General features: G+C 36.7%; 4 protein-coding genes across 6 annotated transcripts; 1 reads left to right on the top strand and 3 right to left on the bottom strand.

Annotated features, from left to right (window-relative positions):
- Nucleotides 1-2,410: 2,410 nt before the first annotated feature.
- On the bottom strand, nucleotides 2,411-4,013 carry LOC130995717 (uncharacterized). The gene is made up of 2 exons (XM_057921113.1): nucleotides 3,351-4,013; nucleotides 2,411-3,052 (listed from the first exon to the last, which is right to left on the bottom strand). Exons 1-2 carry the CDS (start codon nucleotides 3,875-3,877, stop codon nucleotides 2,629-2,631), a joined length of 951 nt encoding a protein of 316 aa, XP_057777096.1. The 5' UTR covers nucleotides 3,878-4,013; the 3' UTR covers nucleotides 2,411-2,628.
- A 184-nt stretch (nucleotides 4,014-4,197) lies between these two features.
- LOC130995716 (ultraviolet-B receptor UVR8) lies at nucleotides 4,198-7,111 on the top strand. Its single transcript, XM_057921112.1, has 8 exons — nucleotides 4,198-4,399; nucleotides 4,472-4,624; nucleotides 4,953-5,111; nucleotides 5,647-5,814; nucleotides 5,952-6,083; nucleotides 6,162-6,248; nucleotides 6,437-6,535; nucleotides 6,616-7,111. The coding sequence occupies exons 1-8, from the start codon at nucleotides 4,198-4,200 to the stop codon at nucleotides 6,804-6,806; spliced, it is 1,191 nt and encodes a 396-aa protein (XP_057777095.1). The 3' UTR covers nucleotides 6,807-7,111.
- Nucleotides 7,112-14,002: 6,891 nt separating this feature from the next.
- Nucleotides 14,003-17,785, bottom strand: LOC130995714 (protein PTST homolog 2, chloroplastic-like). 2 transcript variants are annotated; one of them, XM_057921109.1, is made up of 9 exons: nucleotides 17,696-17,785; nucleotides 17,069-17,526; nucleotides 16,685-16,851; nucleotides 16,310-16,468; nucleotides 15,982-16,196; nucleotides 15,548-15,690; nucleotides 15,314-15,461; nucleotides 14,378-14,446; nucleotides 14,003-14,298 (listed from the first exon to the last, which is right to left on the bottom strand). In XM_057921109.1, the coding sequence occupies exons 2-9, from the start codon at nucleotides 17,377-17,379 to the stop codon at nucleotides 14,203-14,205; spliced, it is 1,308 nt and encodes a 435-aa protein (XP_057777092.1). In that variant the 5' UTR covers nucleotides 17,380-17,526; nucleotides 17,696-17,785; the 3' UTR covers nucleotides 14,003-14,202. The 2 variants fall into 2 exon arrangements, with proteins under 2 accessions (XP_057777092.1, XP_057777091.1); XM_057921108.1 differs by having other exon boundaries at nucleotides 17,069-17,785.
- A 253-nt stretch (nucleotides 17,786-18,038) lies between these two features.
- On the bottom strand, nucleotides 18,039-21,923 carry LOC130995715 (protein PTST homolog 2, chloroplastic-like). Of its 2 annotated transcripts, none has more exons than XM_057921110.1 (8): nucleotides 21,096-21,923; nucleotides 20,542-20,708; nucleotides 20,209-20,367; nucleotides 19,886-20,100; nucleotides 19,454-19,596; nucleotides 19,220-19,367; nucleotides 18,460-18,528; nucleotides 18,039-18,390 (listed from the first exon to the last, which is right to left on the bottom strand). In XM_057921110.1, the coding sequence occupies exons 1-8, from the start codon at nucleotides 21,638-21,640 to the stop codon at nucleotides 18,256-18,258; spliced, it is 1,581 nt and encodes a 526-aa protein (XP_057777093.1). In that variant the 5' UTR covers nucleotides 21,641-21,923; the 3' UTR covers nucleotides 18,039-18,255. The 2 variants fall into 2 exon arrangements, with proteins under 2 accessions (XP_057777093.1, XP_057777094.1); XM_057921111.1 differs by having other exon boundaries at nucleotides 18,039-18,351.
- Between the last annotated feature and the right edge of the window lie 2,405 nt (nucleotides 21,924-24,328).

Here is a 24,328-nt window from a genome sequence, read left to right as displayed (position 1 = left end):
CTTAGAACTTAGGCAAATATTGAATATCCAAAGCCTAGATAAAACTGACTACAAAAAACTTGTTCTTTGTGGTTTAGTTGGCAAAATTTTCAAACCTCTCTTCGACCAACCAAATTGAGTGTTTGTGTCGAAAAGAAGTTCAGACCAGTGTTCTGTCTCCGTGAGGTCTTAGTGTCCAGTGTGTGCTAGGAGTGAGAAATCCAACCAGGTGTGTTGGTCGTCTCGGTTTGTGTGCACCCGTAAGCACACGCATCGATTTGCAGTACACCCGTAAGCACCTGCCCAGTGAAGTTGTTGGTCTGATCAACCGACCGTGGATGTAGAAAGTGTTTTTCGAACCACGTAAAAATCTCTGTGTTATTTACAGTTTTCAGTACTTACATTCTTACTTGTGCTCTTACCTTCATAAACTGAAAACTGATTAATCGCAAAGAGAAAGTTAATTGATTGACAACGTGATTAATTTCACAGGCTATATCGAAATAAAAGTTTTTCGCTGCGTGTGTTATCAGTCTAACTGATCTATCTTCTGATAGTCAGTAAGATTCATAACATATCTCTGTTTATCAAACTCGACTGAAGCCTTACGTGTATCAATTAAAGTCTTTGACTTAACTGATAACTCCTTACTGAAGAGTATTCTGTATCAGTCGTTATCCTTGTTTTGTCAAAACTCTTTTCAGCAAACAGGTTGAGTCAGTTTGAATTTGAAGTTTCATTTTCACTGAGAAAAATAGCCCATAGGTGTTTCCCCCTATACACCTATTCGAGACCCTCCGGACCTAACAATTTATAATAATCTCAATCGAGTGAAGAATTCATATAAATCACCTCATTTCACATTGATTTTTTTAATAAGGTTTCACTAAAATAAAACTTATACAAGAAGAAGCTCTTGCTCTCCAAACTAAAAATCTATATTTAATTGGCGAAACAATTGAGACTAATACAATTTGATTTGCTCCAAGCGAGATGATTCTCGGAACCCAATTAAATGATGATACTCACAAGTTAAATTTGTTCTTTCAAACTCCAAACGAGATAATTCTTGGAACTCAATTATAATATTTGAAGCTAATAATGCATAAAAGTTTGTCAAGATTTTTTCAAGTTCCATACAAAATGATGTTTACAAGTTAGTTATGATATTAGAAGCTTCAAATCATACAATCTCACAAGTCAAATTTGATTTTTAAACCTCCAGATAGTGATGTTAAAAAAATTGACGCATAAAAGTTTATTTTTTGTATTTTAAGGTCTAGACGAGATGATGCTCAAAAGTCTGGTGTTTAAACATTAGATGTCGTCTTTTGGGCTTTAGATGATGATATGATCCTACAGGATGGTTCAGACGAGATGATGCTCAGATGAAATAAAATCTTCAACATTGACCTTTTTTCCAAATATTATTAAATACAAATTTATATAAAAATAATATTTATTATTCTAACAAAAGGTTAACATTTAATTGAGAATATGATTCAGATTAATTTCAACTATATTACCTTAAATTAAATAAATTTAAAAATAATTTATATATAAATAATTATTTATACAAAAATAATACTCCCATGTCCCCCAAAATTATGCATGGAAGTTTGTAGTAATGATAGTGGAGAAAGGGTCCCACAGTGAGGGTATTGTTAAATAAATTATGAGTAAATAGTGTAAGTTAAAAGGATAAAATTGTAAGAATTATATGCGGGATATTGTCTAAAATAGGGTATACATAATTTTGGGGGCCGTATCAAAAAAAAAAGTATACATAATTTTGAAGAATGGATAGAGTATCATATAATTTAAAATAATTTCCTGTCGAATTTCTGCATGTTACGCACTAGTTATATTTATACGTTGGGAATGATGTAGAAATACAAAACGAGTTTATATTATACTTGGTAACTTTAGCCGTGGAACGGACTAACACAATTTTTTGCAATATTTTAGGAAATATACATACGGCAACATCTCATGCTTTAACTGTCGCCGAAACAGGGCTCACGATGAAGTCACGGCTTACAGCAGCATAACCAGTTTCTAAACATGGATTGCACAAATTCAATTCCCAATTTCATCTAGATAAATAGGCACTATAGTCTATATATGTTTTCAAGATTACAACTCCCCATGTTCGAATCTTTTAAGTAGCAATTTTTTTGAATTTTATTTTTAAAATAAGTATTCGGATATCCAAATAACCGATTGAATTAATCGATTCAATTATTTGGTAATCGAGCACCAATTTCGATTCAGAAACGATTAATGAATTTGGCCTAATTCGATTTTGGGTAACCGAAATTTTCGATTCGGGTAACCAAATCCGAACCGATGGACAGGCCTAACTATATATGTTTTCAAGATTGCAACTCCATGTTTATATGATTGGTTGCTTAGCACTTACCCTAACATCCTCAAATGATGATGCATTCATTCCTTTTCCATAACAAACAAAAAGTGTATCGAAAGTAAGCAAACAACATAAGATGCATCATATCAGGTGTTTCACCTCAAATCTTACTCTTACATCTAGCACCATTTCTTCACGTAGCATTTGAACAACCACATATCTACCAATAATGCTAACTTTGTTGCTAGGAAGCAATGAAATTACAAGCAAGAATGAATTCATCAGTTTGCATCATCCGATGATGCGAAGGAGTTTTTAAGGCGGCGGAGGATGGTCCACATGAAGGTGGAGGTGAGAAGTAGAATTATAGCAGAGACAATAGCATAGATGAGTCCGAGATTAACCAGTAAGTTTACGAGAAGGGCAGCTAAGACGACGCCAAGAAGATTTGCAGTGAGAGCTGGCCAGAAGGGCATGTCGAGTAGGGATGCAATGAAGGCTCCCGTCCAAGCTCCAGTGCCGGGAAATGGCACTGCTACAAATAGCATCAAACCAAGCCATTGGAATTCCTTCACTGGACCTGCCTTGTGCTTTGCCTTGTCCAGTAGCGCCTCCAAGAATCTCGAAGCTCCTTCGTTCTTTCCGCTCAGAAAAGCTGCAACTTTCTTCAGGTACAGTATGATGAAGGGGACAGGAACCATGTTCCTGTTCATTAGGATGCCATGCAACAAACATTTCTTTATCTAATGTGTATTCAACATGTCAACCAGTGATGTAGTGTGTGTGTTTTCCCTCCAGATTATAAGACTAGGTGCCAACTCTTCTAGAAAGAGTCAACAACTATAAAGATCTATAAATCTGTAAATTTGAAATCACAATCAATCAGAAACTAGCAGAAGCTATACAAATTAAAAGAAATTTCCAGAATGCAAAATGTGTAGGATCAGCATCAACCTAATCAGACATTTGAACAAGTAAAATCTTAAAAGATTCGGAAACTAACCCAAGAATAGACAAGACTGTGAGGAAAACAGGGTGGAGTTGCAACCAATAACCAACCGGAATAGCGCCACGAAGCTCGATCACAGGCAGCGTAGCCAGGGAGAAGACAACGGCTTCATCGGGCCAGCCCGAAGCCCGCAAAGCGTTAGCAACCTTTACGCCAAAGCCCGAACCCCTGATGGTGTCAGCAGCAGCAGCAGCTCTCGCATCTCCACACAATGCATGCAATCCAACACACACTGACGCCCACACCACAAACCACAACAGGAATTTCACCGGTTTCTCTTCCGACACCGACAAAGATTCGTCCTTTGCGATTTTTCCAAGAAAACCATCTGCTGCAGCACTGATTCTGGGGCGCCCCGGATGGAGGGAAGTTCGAAATGACAGCAAAGATTCTGGCTTTTCAACCGGTTTGCGTGGGAGTGGAAACCAGTTGGTTCTTGGAACTGAGAGTAGGAGCTTGTGGCATTTAAAACGAGATGTTGCAGAAAGGGATGTGGAGTAGTGGAATAAAAGAGAAGCCATTGATTACTCAAGGGTTCGGTGTTGATTGATGAAGCCATTTTAGGATTAGGATTAGAAAGAGATTGGTAGGGCATAAGAAACAAGATTTGAGGGGATTAATCGAGGTACACATGTGGGATACCGAATTTGCATTGTTTGTTGAGGCGATCCAAGTTTGACACTTTGATTGTTCCAAGAGCCCATTCCAAAAAAAATTCCGCCTAAATGACAAATTAATTAATAAATAAATAGATACTAAAGTAATATATATAAAAAAAGGAAGAAAAAACAATAATAATAATAAGCGTGGAGAATAAAGCGCGACTGCAAATAGCAGTCGAATGGAAAAAGAAGAGACAAGGGTAGAAGAAGACGAGGAGCAACAACAAGAAATATGGAGTTGGGGGGCGGGCACCGACGGACAGCTAGCAACGGGCAGCCTTCAAGATGAGCATAGCCCACGATTCATTCGCTCCCTCTCAGCCTATGGACCTATCGTTTATCTCTCTTGCGGAGGCGCCCATGTAATCGCTCTCACTTCCGGTACGCTTCTCTCTCTCTCTCTTATGTGTGTGTGTACTGCGTGTTTTTGGTGATTCTTGATTGGTGGCACAGGTGGAAGAGTGCTGACGTGGGGCAGGGGAACTTCTGGTCAATTGGGCCATGGCGAGAGTGTAAGCAATTTGCAAGCAAACATAGTCAAAGCATTGGAAGGTTTCGTTATCACTCATGTTTCTGCTGGCTGGAGTCACTCTGGATTTGTCTCAGGTTTTTACGTTTCTCCCCTTTTTTTCATTAACTGTGGTTCCATTTTTGCTTTCCACATTCGTTGAGTTTCAGTGGTTGTTTATTTAGTCAAATTGGGATTTTAGGTTATCAATAGGTACAAGAGCTTAGACTATCATGTTGATTATGCGAGTATGTATATGCTGATAAGTTGGATTTAGGTGACTGATTTTGGAGAATCCCTGTACTTCCAATATGGTTCATGAGCGAGATGAAATTGAGGGTTCAACTTATCCGAGTTTCTACACAATCTTGTATGATTAATTGGTCTCTCATAACTCAGCTACTCAAAATGATTGCTTCTGTTCAGAGACTGGTGCCATTTTCACCTGTGGGGATGGCTCATTTGGTCAACTTGGTCATGGCGATTACGATTCACAATGTTATCCTAGAGAAGTTTCCTATTTCGCTTCCAAGCCGGTCGAGCAAGTTGCTTGTGGAATGCGCCACACGTTGGTGTTGCTTAGAGGTGATCAACAAGGACCTTCAATGTCTTTCTTAGTTTCTCCATATCATTCATGATGAGGATTGGAAACATGTCTTTGTAGTTATAAACTGATTAATCTATATTGTCTGCCATTTTGAGATAATTGAATTAGAGCAGTTAAGGGTAACACAGCAGACTTTTTTGAGTTGTGGGGAGAGGATGGGGATAGTCAAACATCAGGCATTTATTCTTATAAAGGTGACGATTACCACTAGCTACAAGGCTTGTGGTAGGGTAATGCAGCAGCTACAGGTAGTGCATGGACTTAAATTTATCATTAGCTGTCAATAACTGGTGCAACTTGCAAGTTTGAGTTATGGTTTCATTTTTTTCTTTTTTTAATTTGTGAAAACGAATTGGTATGTTTCCCTTTGCTCAAAAGTAGTTTGAAAGAGGAGTTATGACTACGAAGGTTGTAGTGGTGGTATCAGTAGCAGAAATGGGGACGATCATATTTCCAACATTTATCCCTCATTACTTGTATTATAAATATAATTATGGATTTGGTATGGTGCAGGTAATGTGGAAATTTCTATTTATGGATTTGGGTCCGGAAAGCGTGGCCAGCTGGGTATTTCTATGGACAAAGTCAAGTCGACTAGTCTTCCTCAGATTACCAGGGGGTTGGAGAATCTTAAAATCGTTAGTATTGATGCAAATGGAGATCATAGCTCAGCATTATCTGGTAAGTTTGTGATCCCCCACTTGCTGGACTTCACATTGGAGATTTAGATGGCCATCAATCTAATCGATCAAGAACTTAATGCCATTATCCACTTGAGTGATTTGGTTATCTTGCTGCTGTGGGAACTTTTAAATTAGCTGATGGAAGCCTATACACATGGGGAAGAGGGTTCGGTTGTGCTTCAGACACGTACATTCCATGCTTCTCTGATGTAGCTTTTCCTATCAGCAAGGTCGCTCTAGGATGGAATCATGCCCTACTATCAACAAGTATGAAAACTAACTCTCTTTCAAATCATATACAGAAGTACACGGGAATTTTCAATTGAAAATAAGATATTTTTACAGGAGAAGGCGATGTATTCATGCTTGGTGGTGATCGGCATGGAGTGCTTAGTGATCTCCAGAATAGTCCCTCAACAACTGATGTACGTGGTAATGCCAAATGCTTGATGCTTCTCTGTGAATTTTGTTTGTCAGTGTTCATTTCGTTGGAGAATGTATGTTCAGTTTAAACCGAGACACTGCAAAAGATGTATTGGGTTTGTCATTTTAATAGAACCTCTGAAAAATATCTGTTGTCAATGATGGAATAAACCATCATATTGTGTAATGTTGTGCAGGAAAGTCGAAGGAAAACATCAGGCAGATAGTTCCTGGTCCTCCGAATGTGAAAGCCGTACAGATTGCTGCAGGAGCAGAACACTCCGCCTTGATAACAGGCAAGAAAGTGCTTAGTTTTTTTGCATTTTGAAATTTATCAAGTCTTAGGTTAACTTGAATTCCATGTGCAACCATGTAGCTAATGGATCGATAATGACATGGGGTTGGGGAGAACATGGACAACTTGGTTTAGGAGATACAAACGACCAAACTTCCCCACAGGTGGTGGCCTTAGGCCGGAAGACTACTTGTAGCCATGCTACTCCAAGAGTGTACTGCGGCAGTGGCTTCTCCTTCGTTTTGATGACAAGGATGTCAACTTTTGGCTGAGATAATGGAAATTTGAAAAAATCCAACCTCAACTTGGATGATGGAAGATAGAGCTTTTGCTTGAATAAACTGGTTTTATATCAACGATCGATATAATTGTATCACTACTAGAATTTGCTGTTGGCTCCTAGCCTGCTGATTATGTGCCCAAGACTCATCTATATATATATATATATATATATATATATATATATATATATATATATATAAAAGCACAATCACTCTAAAAATAGGAAGTTGTATTTTTCCTTCAAAAATCACCTTATTATTTTTAGAAATAATTAATATATATATTTTTAATTTTAGTTGTTAGTTTATTTCATTTACTCTAGATGATACAAATGTATTTTTATTATAATTTCTTCTACTCATAATTTATTACATTTTCATGATTTATAGTTTTTATTTTAAAATGAGTTTATAACCTAAATTTACCTTATATGACCATATTAAATATGTAATAACATATTTTTTAATTAAATATATAATACCATATTTAAAATTAATCAAGTCACTATTGTATGGTGTTATTAACGACTACATATTGTCGTTATAGTTTCCAAAAATGATATTATGTATTGATAATCAACAATTAATAATTAATGTTACAATGACAACAAATTAATTTTAATATTTTAATTGAATGTTATTTCTATAGTGGCATGTAATAAACTTAAGAAGATTTACTTATATACAATTAATAATATATTATGTTATATAAATGGTATATTCCATAATATATATATATATATATATATATATAGATTGATTTTAATCTACAATAGATAAGATATTATAGTCTATGAATGTTCATTAATTTAATCTAATATATATCTATATAATAATAGTACAGAATGGGCAAAAACATCCAAATATTCTAAATCATAATTGTTTAAACAAAATAACTCATAATATGCAATATTATATGTAATCAAAGTAGTTCATTAAAAGTAATTTGTCACTCACATACATAAACATAAAAAGATTAAATTTTTACCTTTAGAAATTTGAGATCATTATAGAGTAGTAGCTCTCAATCAAGACAAGTGATTTACTACATTTGTTACCAACTTTATAATTTTTCAGTAGAAAATACGAACTAAAAGGTGAGTAGGATTAAAAAAATTCGAATCGAATCAAATTCGTTATTTACAATTTGAACTTACGAAGATGATCAATTTTTTTTTTTCATGAAGCGTCTATTTCTCTATAAAAAGAAAGCAATAATGTGAAAATGTTAATTCAAAATAATTTCACTTAATTGAATTTAAAAAAAAATAAATCATTTGCTTTTTTAAAAAAATCTTAAACTTTTATATTATCTTATGTCATTTTCCTCATTCAATTTATTCCATTAAAAAATTTAATTTATTTTAGTTTCAAATTTATCTAAAAAAAATCATAAATTCACACCGAAAAAGAGTATAAATTTTAGTGTGCTCAAAACAATTATCCAATTTATTCTCATCTCTATTAATCCCGATTCGCGTTGATAAATATACTATATCCATCTCAATTAAATAGACTTATTCTTCTTTTTCAGATATCTCAAAATATAGGTCGATTTTCATAAAAGGTAATGCATTTTAAATTATTTATAAATATATCTCTATTTAATTTTGATAAGGAGTAAAATATGTATAAGTCAGATCAAACATCAATGAAGATACCAACCCTGAAACCGAAAGAGCATAGAAGATTCCGAATGATATCCTTCGCGAAGAGCCCGCGCAGTAAGAGTTTCTGAGCCAGAACAGAGGAACTCTATTATAGGAAAAGCCAGAGCTGACATGACAAGAAGAGCACAACATGGATCGGATGTCAGAGCTGGAATAAACAGGGAGGAAATAAATTGCTTCATTGTACTAGACTGACATGTCTACCAAGGAAATCCCAGAGCTGAGGAGTTTTTGCGTTGAATTAGGGCCGATGGCGTACGAATTACTGACAGCTTTTGCAAGAGAATCTTCTCAGCAGATGCGGGGTTCGTAAGGGACGTAAAAAGACTTATCTGCCCTCTTTGTAATATCTCTATAAATAGGGAACACATCCACCATTGTAAACACACATGATCAACAATACAACCCCTTTTTCTTTGCTTTCAGTGTTTACACTACTTTCTCAATGTATCGCACACTACAGGTGAACCATCTCACTTTTAATCAACGATTGTGATAAACGAACTCATCAACTGGCGCCGTCTGTGAGAAAATCATGAGCCGAGTTCAAGACGTGAAGGAATCTACGTATGAACACTGCTCACCGGGATTTTTTGGCAAAAGCTGTGTATGTTTGTCAAATAATTCGGGTTAAAGGAGCATACATGATTGTTTACGTGTATATTTGCGTGGATTTGTTGTTTCGTACCTACTTGGGTCCTTTTGATAATACGTGTTCTCTTGCTGATTGCGAGATTTCTGTGTTTTTGTGTTACGTGCGTTTTTCACTGATTAGCTTTTACATGGCTTATGTTTTGTGTTGTGGTGGAATTTTTGTGTGTGGATCTAATGGTTACAGGTGTTTCGGTTTCCTGTCGCTTTATTTGCGTCAGGGATCCGTCCGATCTATTGGATTTCTTGGGAAAAAATTCTTGCATGACTTTGATTTTGCGTCGGAGTTGGTTTTCTTATGGGAGTTCTTCATGAAAACTTATGGGTTATCGTTTCAACGGATGGAATGTTTATTGCTCTGGGACAAATACCTTATAATTTTTATCAGATTATAACAGTTCCTCTACAGGTTATGGAAGATACTAACATCATCAAGATTTGATGGGGGAATTCACAGGGGATGGCAGGTATCCTGCTACTGCTACTACTGTAACTAATGAGGGAATATGCATTGGTGACTCTACACCCACTGGCCCCCTCAGGCTAGTATTCTCAGGGCTGCAAGCAACTCCAGCTGTACAGGGATCGACTGCACAGGAAACATGATTGGTTAATGTCACTATGACTAAGCAGATGCTATCTTTTCTGAGTTACGCCTGCATGAAACATGTATTGGGTACTTCTGCACCATCACTGAATTTGGGGTTGCCAGCAATCGCAGGGCTAGGAACGTCAGGGCTGTCACTGCCGTCTCAGGCTATCCCGGTGGGGTTGCCAACTGAAAACCCCCCAGCCCTGGTAAAAAGTACCGTCGTTGTTCCCCAAAAGGGACATGGATCACATTGAGGATGTTGAGGACACCTCCAGTCAGACCAGACCTGTCACAGAGCGTCGGGGGAAAGAGCCAGATCTGGAGGATCCAGCTCACTTACATGAGAGAGTTTCAGCTATGCAAAAACACCTTCAAGAATTGGAAGAAGTAATTGGGGAGAAAGAGAGAGAGAAAAGCAGATCTGTTGCTCGGAAAAGAAGGCAGTGCAAGGAGACCACTCATTCCAGGGACAAAAGCCACCGGGAAAGAAACATCCGCCCAAGGGAAAAAGAAGGACGCACTTTCAGAGCTGGGGGAAGCAGGCAGAAGAATGTTACTCAACAATTCCCAACCGAGGGAAAATGAGAAAGTTATCATAGTCCATACCATCATAAAATTGTCTCCAGGCTGGGCTCAAGCCTCCTTTTCAGAAGACATCCTAGCAGACCCATTGCTTCGCCACTACAAGCCTATTGCCATGGATTACGATGGATCGGATGACCCAGAGGTACACATGGCTAGATTTGAGACCATGATCACTTTACATCAGTATACTAATGGGATCAAGTGTAGAATATTCTCCACTACAATAACGGGGATGACTCAGCTAGAAGAGGCTAGAGCTGCTCGAAAAATGGAGTATGACAGTAACAAACCAAAGAAAGTAGATGGCAGCACAAACAGACACCCGCTACCAGGGAAGGGCGCCATATAGGGGATTCCCCCCAGAGTGATGCAGGGAGATATACAACCAGCGTACCCACCCGCTCGAAATGAACAGGGTCACAGGGTGGTGCACAACGTGAATAGACTCACTGATCAAACTCCGCTAAACAAACCCCAGGAAGAAACTTTTCACTTGATCAAGAAGGAGCCTTGGTTCAGAGCTCCAAAGGACTTCATAGTCGGGGCTCCCAAGCCCGGGCTAAATGGTTTGCTCTGCCAATATCATAATCATTACGGACACCCTACAGAATACTGTGGACACCTTCGTCACCAGCTGGAGATACTGATAAGACATGGAAGGCTAGATCAATTTGTGAAGCAAATGTCACCTCCTCATTTGCAGGATAACAATTATAATACCAGGGCGGAGGGCAATCAGAGGAACCAAGGGGATGGTCGCAGAGTTGCTACCCCACGACGGGAGGAAAAGAGATAAGTACATATGATAATTGGGGATGAGAACGACCCTATGTCCAATAGAGCAAGAAAGTATATTGTTCGCTCGTGCAGAGCTAGAACTTACCCGGGCCATGTCATGACTGTATGCAATGCAGAGAAGGAGCCGAGCATTTCTTTTGGGCCAGAGGATCAAGCAGGGCTTGTCCACTCACACGATGTTGCATTAGTTTTCTCAACAGATGTGGCCAAACACACACCAAGTAAAGAAAGAGCAGAGATAACTTCATTACCTATCTTGGACTCGGGGAAATGGGAAAAACAGCTCGTTAGCCGCCAGGGCTGAACTGTTCTCCACTAAATTCTTGCAAATCGGCTTTACAGAGTGGAGAAAGTTAAGTCTATTAAAGATTTCTAAATCATTATCGGAGGGAGTGGGGTGAGGACGGTACGACAGAGTATGTCGCTCTGGATGCCAGATTACGTCAGTGACGTTGGCGAATGCGCGCCAGGTCCCCTTGACCGTCGACACGATGCAATATTTATTTACAAAATTCTTGTCACTAGAAGGCAGTTTACTCATAAATGTGGTCTTAAACTTCTTACTAGTAGAAAAACTATAATGAGTGTTAGTCTTCTTGAGGATCTGGGTCTGGCAAAAAAGTTGCGCTGTGTCTTGACAGCCGTGATACTTGACAAGAATATGAAAGAAAAAGCCCTCCGCAGAGATGAAGGGGCTATTTGATCAAAGGGGATGTGGAAATAATTGCAGATATCTACAAGAAAAGAAGGAGGAGGAAGATGCAGTCCTGCTACTACTTGCTGCTCCCATAGGGCTATACTATTTTCGCGAAGGTTTGAGGCGGGTTCTGATGACTTATTGTCAGGAAGGCGGAAAACCAAACCGGGGATAGGCCCTCGGAGCGTCTTCTCTAATCTTTTCATTTATTTTACCCCCATAACAGATGCAGGAATAGAGTACGAAGACATCTTTGATTGTCTTTATGACATACTCCCTAAAAATTTCTTAAGAATCGAAAAACGATGGAGGCTTTTACGTTATACAACCCAAGAAGAAGAGAGTGGAGATATTACCTAAATCTGGTAGCAGAAACGGGAAAGGAGTAAGCAAAGTCTGGCAAATGTTGAGAAGGCGTCCGATAAGCGGCGGGAGCATAAAACAATTGGAGAAATTTGTGTCGAACAATGCCGAAAACTGAAGAACGGGGAAGTAGGAGACCTTTTTATAAGTAAGGGCGGCGCGGAGAACGAAGGTTTCCAGGGTCCAATAAGCACCCGACAAGTGGCATTTTCAAACGAAAGATAAAACCAAAGAGGCGCATTTTTTCTGAAAAAGGGGGATGATTAGACCGGGTCTGGGCCCACTAAGCTGACAGATAATTAATGCTCTGCAGGGGGAAAAATCCAGTCCTGGAAAATGAAGAGGAGATATCAGGGAGCTAATTGAGTATAAACAAAAGAATACTCAATTAGACTGGGGGAGTAGTCGATGTGGAGTAAAATATGTATAAGTCAGATCAGACAGCAATGAAGATTCCAGCCCTGAAACCGAAAGAGCAGAGAAGACTCTGAATGATATCCTTCGTGAAGAGCCCGCGCAGTAAGAGCTTCTGAGCCAGAACAGAGGAACTCTATTTTAGGAAAAGCCAGAGCTAACATGACGAGAAGAGCACAACATGGATCGGATGTCAGAGCTGGAATAAACAGGGAGGAAATAACTTGCTTCATTGTACTGGGCTAACACGTCTACCAAGGGGATCCCAGAGCTTAAGAGTTTTTGCGCTGAATTAGGGCCGAGGGCGTACGAATTACTGACAGCTTTTGCAAGAGAATCTTCTCAACCGACACGGGGTTCGTACGGGACGTAAAAATGACTTATCTACCCTCCTTGTAATATCTCTATAAATAGGGAACACATTGTAAACACACATGATCAACAATACAACCCCCTTTTCTTTGCTTTCACTGTTTTCGCTACTTTCTCAATCTATTGCACACTATAGGTGAACCATCTCACTTTTAATCAACGATAGTGATAAACGAACTCATCAAATTCTTTGATAAACTCTAGCATTAATGTATTGTCAAATAAGGCATATTAGGAAGTTACTTGTATAATTTTCTTTTCCAATGATTTTCTTAATCCTTGTGGAGAATTCCATTAGCCTATATAATTGGGACGAATGAAGTATTTTGAAAAAATTATGAATTGTATAATATGCATCAAAGAATAAAACTTATAGAAAATCTTTTTTGCTAATATGCATAAAAAAAAAGTTTTAGAAAATCTTTCTTGCTTAGTGGAAACCTAAAATAAAAAATAGATAGATATTTTGATGGACATTTAACTAACTAATAATGATCATCGATAAAAATATATTGTTGATGGAGATATTGCTCATTGATTTGACTCATATACAACTATAAAAAATCACCTTTATCTGAACAATTATAATATTAGTGAGATTTATCTAAGTTAAAAAAAAATTATGAATATTATCTTTTAAGTTATGAAAATATTAATTATCACGAGTACTCTTTTTCCCCTTTAAAGATTTTCCCTCGCGGGTTTGCCTTAGATGAGTTTTAATGAGGCTCGGCCCTTAGTTTGCTCTTTATGCTCTCAAGGGTTTTTTGCTTTTTTCTTTTAATAAAATCTCATTTAATAAAAAAATAATGAAAATATTAATTATTAACATAGTTGTATAATACTAAAAGACATTCAAGTTTAAAAAATATAGATTACATACTTTTTAATAATTTAATTATATAAGAATATCGTGCATCTCACGGGAGCAAAACTAATTTGTTAAACATTCTTTCTTTGTAGTTGGGTTTATTTGGTTGCAAGAAAACTCATTTACCCTTTGACCCATATTAGCATTTAGTAGCTAGTAAAAATACATGAAAAGTAGAAATGAATATGCAACATCACTATGAAAAGTTAAGATGATTCTAGTATTGTTATGCATAAGCACCAGCAAAATCATTCATGGTGAATCACTAGAAAGAATCGATACGAATTTCCTACAGCTTACTTTAGTATAGCAAGCAATACACCAGGTTTTTGGTGTATCTTTCTACCTGCAATGCAAACAAATTCTGTACAGATTCATGTAATGATGAAAAGGTTGTTTTGATGTCCATTGTTGTTGACAGTAGGGCGCAGAGGATCGAGTTTCCATTGTCCATTAACTATGAATTTGATCTGCGAGATAATGGAACACTTTTGAGTATATGACTAGAGAAGTAAGGTAGTCAAGTTGTGCCACTGCCAACAACCTTACCTCATATCTGCCCGGATACAGCTTCAAGGTTATCGAAAACAGGCCAGACTTTGATCTTCTCATCCTTCTCTGCATCACATCAAACCCAAAAACACATCACTTATCCACAATGGCTACTCTAAACTTTCCACCATTGCAACCTGCCCACTTATTTTATGTCAAAATTACCAACACTGCTAATGGAATTTTTTACCACAATTCTACTTAATGATGGGCACACATGAAATTTTTAAGGACCTTTTGCCTTGAGCAGTCTTTACTCACGTACAAAATAGTCCAGACACACAAATACTAACACATGCTGGCGTAATGTAAGTAAAAAACCATATCCTTAATATTTCCAAACCAAAAATGTAATGTTTCATGCATTGAAAGGTGGTCGAACCTTTTATGATTGAAAGGCGGTTCAATCAAACAACAGAATTTAGGGGTATAATTTATGTTTTATATGTACTATGCCTTTTGCCAAAATTTTGCACATCGGATGGATGAGTTGCAACTAGAAAAAGTTCGGTTGCATTGCATTCTTTCTTAAGGCATTACAATGTCCTCTCTAGAGCTTCTACTTTCAATAGTGGCGAATGGGATTAACTTACTGATTTCTAAAGTGCATACACAAATCACACTAGAGATTATGTACATACAACACAGGTGTATAATCTTTTCCTAGTGCCTACTCACAAATGGAAGAGGTCAACATCAAGTTTATCATCTCATTATGGTCAGACACAAAAACAGTAATAAGTGGAGCTAGAGCAACCAAAACATTGCTCGACGGCCAGCCCAATTACAATTTGCATGACATGAGGAACCAAAATGATTATATTGGACGTAAGAAAGAAATTAACACGCATACATAGTGACAGGAAAAAAGTGTTTTCTCGACAGACCTCAAAGAAAAAGTGAGCTCTTTAAACATATTAAGAAATATCTAACCTGAGTTTTCCATCCATCAAAAGAGCCTGCCAAGAGAACCTCTGCGGCTGAATTAGGCCACACTATGCTGGTGGTCCGAAGAAGTTGCAAAGATTTTCGGGAATCACCTTTCTTTTTATGCTTCAGTTCTACTTTCTTTCGCGCTTCACTGTGAGAAAACAGCAGGCACATGAAAATTGATATATAAAAGCAGCTAGTTGCAGCTAGATACTATCAAATGAATGAGCGTCGTACATTATCGCTAATGTCATTTTCCCCTCTACTACAGCCAGCTTTGCCCTTAGTGATCTTAGTTGCTGCTTTGCACTCATGACTTCATTCTCTTGGAACTCCACTGCATCAGAAAGAGACTGCAATTCGGTCGAGCTTCCAGTTACCTAGAAAAGAACGGGTGCATTGATGAAAATGAAACCCAAAAACCTTTACAGATATATTTGAAGAGTTGGACATGTTTTTCTCTGTAACTTATGGTCTGAGTGGTGAACTCTCATTCTTCAAATTATTCTAGTTATGATGAAAAATATGGAGTACAAAACATACAAAGTTCAACTTATCACTTAAGATGGCATTGCTTTCTTGTTCATTACAATTGCACTAACTCATATGGGAGCACCACTGCAGGTAAAATAAACGACAAAAGTGGAAGTTACAGAGACAATGCTGTGCACCTCTTCTGAAATACTATCCTCCCGTTTAGATCTAATGGAGCAAAGAGTTGTTGTGAGCTCAGATTCTAGTCGCCGAAGCCGAGTTCGTATTTCATTGTAATTGATGATCTCTTTGTCCAAATCTTCAGCATATTCCTTAGTGGTTACAGTTATTCCATCATGATAGCTCTCTTTATTAGTATCAACAGGAGTTTTTTTCAAAGAAATCTCTGCAGCTGCATATTCAGAGTTCAAACACAGATAAGAGAAAGGTGGAACCATAACAAGACTGAAAGAATACCAACATTTTGAGCACCTTTTGCCTTTAAAAAAAAAAAAAATTAAGAACCTTCAAACTCGGCAAGTGAGAACCCTGCTCGTCTGTTCATCCAACTTCTCCAAGTTTCTGGTTCAGTAGAATGTGTAATGTTGTCACAAGGTGAATCCAACGTGCCATTGGGGTGGTAAGAAGGCATTAGTCTGCTGTTTTCTTCAAAATCAGTCCCGCCTTCACAATTTTAGAAATGCCAACAAACTTTAGAATGCCATTGTAAGAACCATAAAGAGTTTAATATATTCCTCAATTGACAATCACATCTAGTAAATAGCTAATCGTATCCCTAATTCCTTTGATACAGCAAAGCCACACCAGTCAAATATTCACAGAGAAATCCCTTGGACTACCCCAATTACCATAGTACAGACCAGCAAAAAAAAAACTTACCGAAACCTAAGGGGGTATCAGAATGCCTGTCATCTCCCTCATCTATACTTTTGGATTGAGCTTCATATCCATTTCTCCCTAACTTTTCCGAGAAATCACTGTTCCTTTGCTTCTCCAATCTACTCAATATACCATCGATCCCAGAGTCTTCATCAGCAGCAAGTTGTCTATACCAGGAAAAAAAGAACATGTCTATAATTTCTATATCCAGAACTAACTTACAAGTCACAGAAACGGCAAGTTCAATTCTCCTTTTGCCAAGAATCTTTCTTTATAATATTACTGAAAGTGGACAATCTCTAGAAAAAACAATAACAGAACCATTCAAGAAAACAGAAAAGGACAAAACAACAGATTATTCAGAGGAAAAGAAAGAAATCTCACTGTGATGAACATGAATCCAATGAAGATGAAGCAGCCAGCTGAAGCGAATCCAAATTTTGAGGACTAGAGCTCACGATACCCTCATGAGAGAAACTCGAGGAACGACAACTCTCAATTCTCCTCTGGAAGTCCGCAATATCAGAATCCGTTATTTCCTCCGCATCGTTTCCCACATTTTCGAAGTCCCAACCAAGAGAATACCAGCCGCCTCTCTTCTTTATAGCTATCACCAAATCAAATCTTCCAGCTCTCACCAACTCCTCCTTCGTTGGGAACATCGATGGTTTCTCCGACTTCACCATGAAATTCATTATCTCCGCCTCCAACTCCACGTCCTTATGGCATCCGCAACGCAAAGACTTATCGAGATTTATCCCTAATTGGAGCGCCCGCCTCTCTTCACTCAACCGGAAACTAAGATTCTCACACTTAAACTTCCACGCGGGGACGACACTGGCCTTCAACAAAGAGACGCGGAGCATTTGGGTGTGAGCTATGAAGGATGACATGTAACAACTCATCCACGTAATTACTGTAAATTCTAATCCCACAATATTTTTTACTAGAATCACTACTACGTAGTCATAAATTCTAATCTGAAAATATTTTTTGACTAGAATCACTAACCTGTAGTCATAATTGGAGATTGGTTGACACACTAAAAATATGTTTTCTTCTTGTTTAGCGTATTTCTTTGATGAGAAAAAAATACAGAACCAAATATATTTTTTGGGACCAGACCCCATATATATATAACTTATCAAATTATCAATATTTATTATTTGGTCCCTCGACAATAATAAATAAACTGGTTTTGTATCAACATAATTGTCTCACTACTAGAATTTGTTGTGGGCTCCTAGCCTGGTGATTATGCCTCCATGACTAATTTGTTAAACATTCTTTATTTTGTTGTTGTGAATAAACTCATTTACCCATTTGACTCATATTAGTAAGAATACATGAAAAATAGAAATGAATATGCAACATTACTATGAAAAATTAAAGATTCTAGTATTGTTATGTGCATAAGCAGACAATGCGAAGATAAGATCCCCAACAAAATCTTTCATGGTGAATGTCTAGAAAAAATCGATATGAATTTCCTACATGACACTATAGCAAGCTGTACACCAGCTTTTTGGTGTATCATTCTACTTGTAACAGCAAACAAATCCTGTACAGATTCATGTAACAATGAAAAGGTTGTTTTGATGTCCATTGTTGTTAACAGTAGGGCGCAGAGGATCGAGTTTCCATTGTCCATTAACTATGAATTTGATCTGCAAGATAATGGAACACTTTTTGAGTATGAATTTGATCTGCAAGATAATGGAACACTTTTGAGTATATGACTGGAGAAGGTAGTCATGTTGTGCCAACAACCTTACCTCGTATCTGCCAGGATACAGCTTCAAGGTTATCGAAAACACGCCAGACTTTGATCTTCTCATCCTTCTCTGCATCACATCAAATCCAAAAACACATCACTCATCCACAATGGCTAACTTTCCACCATTGCAACCTGCCCACTTAACTCGGCATTTTTTTTTGTCAAAATTACCAACACGGCTGCTGCCGATTGAATTCGACTGAATGACGGGCATACATGAAATTTTTAAGGACCTTTTGCCTTTAGCAGTCTTTAACTCTTGGACAAAATAGTCCAGACAAACAAATATTAGCACGTGCTGGTGCTAATAAAAGTAAACAAACAGAGTCTTACTAGAAAAAGTTCAGTTGCATTGCATTCTTTCTTATGGCAATACAAGGTTATGACTGGATTCTCGGACATCCAATGGGATCAACTTAGTGATGACTAAAGTGGATACACAAATCACACTAGAGATTATGTACATACAGCAGATGTATAATCTTCCTAGTGCCTACGCACAAATGGAAGTGTTCAACAACAAGCTTATCATCTCGTTATGGTCAGACCCAAAAACAGTATGAAGTGGAGCTAGAGCAACCAAAACATTGCTCAACGGCCAGCCCAATTACAATTTGCATGACATGAGGAACCAAAATGATTATAATTATATTGGACGTAAGTAATTAGCACACATACATAGTGACAGGAACAAAGTGTTTTCTCGACAGACATCAAAGGCAAAGTGAGCTCTTTAAACATATTAAGAAATATCTAACCTGAGTTTTCCATCCATCAAAAGAACCTGCCAAGAGAACCTCTGCGGCGGAATTAGGCCACACTATGCTGGTGGTCCGAAGAAGTTGCAAACATTTACGGGAAACATCTTTCTTTTTATGCTTCACTTCTACTTTTTTTTGCGCTTCACTGTGAGAAAACAGCAAGCACATGACAATCGATATATAAAAGCAGCTAGTCGCAGCTAGATACTATCAAATGTATGAGCGTCGTACATTATCGCTAATGTCATTTTCCCCTCTACTACAGCCAACTTTGCCCTTAGTGATCTTAGTTGCTGCTTTGCACTCATGACTTCATTCTCTTGGAACTCCACTGCATCAGAAAGAGACTGCAATTCGGTCGAGCTTCCAGTTACCTAGAAAAGAACGGGTGCACTGATGAAAATGAAACCCAAAAACCTTTAGATATATTTGAAGAGTTGGACATGTTTTTCTCTGTAACTTATGGTCTGAGTGGTGAACTCTCATTCTTCAAATTATTCTAACTCATTTGAAAAATATGGAGTGCAAAACATACAAAGTTCAACTTATCACTTAAGATTGCATTGCTCACTTGTTCATTACAACTGCACTAACTCATATGGGAGCACCACTGCATGTAAAATAAACGACAAAAGTGGAAGTTACAGAGACAATGCTGTGCACCTCTTCTGAAATACTATCCTCCCGTTTAGATCTAATGGAGCAAAGAGTTGTTGTGAGCTCAGATTCTAGATGCCGAAGACGAGTTCGTATTTCATTGTAATTGATGATCTCTTTGTCCAAATCTTCAGCATATTCCTTAGTGGTTACAGTTATTCCATCATGATAGCTCTCTTTATTAGTATCAACAGGAGTTTTTTTCAAAGAAATCTCTGCAGCTGCATATGCAGAGTTCAAACACAGATAAGAGAAAGGTGGAATCATAAAAAGACTGAAAGGATACCAACATTTTAAGCACCTTTTGCCTAAAAAAAAAATTTAAGCACCTTCAAACTCGGCAAGTGAGAACCCTGCACGTCTGTTCATCCAACTTCTCCAAGTTTCTGGTTCAGTAGAATGTTCAATGTTGTCACGAGGTGAATCCAACATGCCATTGGGGTGGTAAGAAGGCATTAGTCTGCTGTTTTCTTCAAGATCAGTCCCGCCTTTACAATTTTAGAAATGCCAAATTCCAAACTTTAGAATGCAATTTTAAGAACTATAAAGAAGATATATGTTTAATATGTTCCTCAATTAACAATCACATCTAGCAAATATTCACAGAGAAATCCCTTGGACTACCCGAATTACCGTAGTACAGACCAGCAAAAAAAACTTACCGAAACCTAAGGGGGTATCATAATGCCCGTCATCTCTCTCATCTTTACTTTTGGATTGAGCTTCATATCCATTTCTCCCTAACTTTCCCGAGAAATTACTGTTCCTTTGCTTCTCCAATCTACTCAATATACCATCGATCCCAGAGTCTTCATCAGCAGCAAGTTGTCTATACCAGAACATGTTTATAATTTATATATCCAGAAAACTAACATACAAGTTACAGAAATGGCAAGTAAAATTTAAGCTGGTAGCTGTTCAGATATATAGCATTCTCCTTTTGCCAAGAATCTTTCTGCTTCCTTGTTTACAGTACTAAATAAATGATAAAGATAAGTCTAGAAAAATGATTTACTATTTCTTTGTTTCTTTCTTTATAATATTCGTATTGGTTTATTCGGTTAATATTACTGAAAGTGGACAATCTCTAGAAAAAAGACGTATATCCAAAGAAAACAAGAAGAGAACCAATACCATTCAAGAAAACAGAAAAGGACAAAACAACACATTATTCAGAAATCTCAGGAAAAAGGAAGAAGAAAGAAAGAAATCTCACTGTGATGAACATGAATCCAATGAAGATGAAGCAGCCAGCTGAAGCGAATCCAAATTTTGAGGACTAGACCTTACGATACCCTCATCAGAGGAACCACTCTGTTTACAACTCTCAATTCTCCTCTGGAACTCGGCAATATCAGAACCCGTTGTTTCCTCCACATTTTCGACGTCCCAACCAAAAGAATACCACCCGCCTCTCTTCTTTACAGCTATCACCAAATCAAATCTCCCAGCTCTCACCAACTCCTCCTTCGTTGGGAACATCGATGGTTTCTCCGACTGCGCCATGAAATTCATTATCTCCGCCTCCAACTCCACGTCCTTATGGCATCCGCAACGCAAAGACCTATCGAGATTTATCTCTAATTGGAGCGCCCGCCTCTCTTCATTCAACCGGAAACTCAAATTTAACGATTTCTGACACTTGTTGTCCCGATTCTTGAACTTCCACGCGGGAATTAGAGCGGGGACGAGACTGACCTTGAAGAAAGATAAGCGAAGGTTTGAGCTTGGGATTTGGGTGTGAGCTGTGAAGGATAGCATCGTTCAGGCATTTCGTCGAACAGCTTGTGCTTGGTTGAATGGAAGAAGAAAGCGGAGAGAGAATAAGAAGAAGAAGAGGGAATTGACGAGTAAGCAACGAACAATGCAGCATGAAAAAGCGTGACCACCATTAACTGCCCAATTCAACTGTTGCTTAATTCGTACTTCTATGTAAATGCATTTTATTGTTTAACTGTATTAATAATTAATTTCACTGTTATGTAATCCATAAATAAATGAGACGGTTATTCATAATGGAATCTTGTCTTATTGAAAACCGCGATGCCAAGTAACTCTACTTTTTCCAGAATTTATAATTTTAAATAGCTCTCGATTTTAGTTTAGATGGTTTAGACAATAATGGGAAGGTCTTAGTACTTTTTGGAGTTTTTTGAAATCATTTACGAGAACTTTCTGTATTATATTAAATAATTATACGAGCTGGATATTGATAATATTAATGCTCAAAATCATTGTATAGAATCCACAAAATGAAAATCAATATAGGCTAAAGACTTGGTTCAAAATCTTGTTGTTGCCTAGGCACCACTAAATGCCTGCCGACTTAATAATTAATATCCTGTGAATTTTGGAACACTAATGCGCAAGTTCCGTTCACAATTATACGTAGGATTTAGGAGTGGAAGTCGTGGGACAATATGGTTATATCTTTACTCCCTCCACATAATTATAATTATAAATATTCAATTACTTTTAAATATGAAGGTAAAGTAAATTGATGGAAATTATTTAAATATTAGATATAGAGAAAAAATATTTTATTAAAAAAAATGAGATATTTGTAGTGAAACATCCCATTATGAAAAGTGAGATATTTGTAATGAGACGATTGAGATATTAAATTCATCATAATTTATATTTTATTTTTACTTTTAATATAAAGAAATTTCATATTTTTACTTTATTTTTATCTACTATATATCTTGATTACGGTATGAAAAATACGCTATATCTTTATCCTATCTTTATTTCGATATATCGTATATTTTACTTTCACTGTATACCAAAGTGACCAATTTACTAAAATTGATAAAATACGATACGATATATCGATAAATTATTTATTTAAAATCTGTTAAACTAAATGAACAAAATCTAACCAATAAAATAAAGTTATAATCATAAACTATATCACAAGTTAACAAAAAAATTAAATATTTTCCACAAAATCTCAATAATAACTCTCTAATATAATAAAATAAACTTTGCAATTTGTTCACATCGCAATAATTTTCAACTATAAGTAATACATATATATTCATATATTATAATAAGCTATATTGATGTTATAAGTTAATGTAATTTATTTTAGAACAATAATCATAGTTTTAATATATCATTTGATGTTATAAGTTAAATGAAAATATACATACTAATAATATAGCATATTTATTACTGATATATTATCACCGGTATATACCTTGTTACAATAGTTATTGATTTTTTCAGTATATATCACGGTATTGGTATAGATCGGTATACCCTAGTATCTGGAAAACTCATGCATTTACCTTACCGAAAATCTTGGATATTTAACGAAAAGTTTGGTATACCTTAAGTTCAGTATTTTTCGATATTTTTCAGTGCGATATGGACAATATACCGAAATTTTTGATATATTTTCCCAGCCATCATATTATTAGATTGGCTCGACTACTAAAAAATAAACATAAAAATAAAATTATACTATTGGTACAAGTAAGAGCGTTGCCTTTTTTTGTACACAAAATCTCATGTACATTCAGGGTCACTCGTACCCAAATCCTGACCTGCATGCTAATCCAAACCCGCATCCTGACTCAAATCGTGTAAATGACACTATTCAATTATACAAATGACGCTGCTTATAATTGACATTATTCAATTATATAAATGACAATGTAATATTTTAAAATGTTATAGTGTCATTTTCAATCTTGTAGTGTTATTTAAAATATTATAGTATCATTTATATTTTGAATAGTGTCAATTATACACAGTGTCATGTACATTGTTATAGTGTCATTTATACGCAGTGTCATTTGTATAACAGAATAGTATCAATTACAGGTAGTGTCATTTGTATAAACGAATAATATAATTTACACGATTTGAGTCAAGATGCGAGTTTGGATCAAGATGCAAATTAGAATATGAATACGAATCAACTCGAATATACGGTACACTTGGGTGTACCCAAGACCACCTCTTTTTTGTATTTGATATTGATGGGAAGATATATGTTAGTATCAGAGGTAGCTAGATGGAGATATTAGTGTTTTGTATGAGTCCCCAAAAGATAACTAGATAAGGACCGACCTCATTTGTGATCAAGTTATTTCTGGATTGTCCAATTCGCTGTCCACTCCATGTTTTCAAACATCACTCTATACATCCAATAAACACAAAGATTTCAAATTCATCCTTGAAACTAATATAAAAGCGTTTGATTTTTTGTAATTGCAGGAATGAAACAAAATTCCTTGGTTTAGTAGAAAGCAACTTTTTTTTTTCTCTTGCGTGCTTGCTCCTTGTAGGAATTTTTCCTCCAATCGAATCTTAAGCATCAATGCTTATTCTCTCCAACACATATATAATATTATTGTTCATGAGATAATTAATGAAATTGAATGCAACATAATAGTTTGTAGAATATAGGCAAAACAGATAGTTGTTGCCAAATGTGAG

This window comes from Salvia miltiorrhiza, chromosome 7 (assembly GCF_028751815.1).
Source record: "Salvia miltiorrhiza cultivar Shanhuang (shh) chromosome 7, IMPLAD_Smil_shh, whole genome shotgun sequence".
NCBI lineage: Eukaryota > Viridiplantae > Streptophyta > Magnoliopsida > Lamiales > Lamiaceae > Salvia > Salvia miltiorrhiza.
This window is presented reverse-complemented; position numbering and strand designations above follow the sequence as displayed.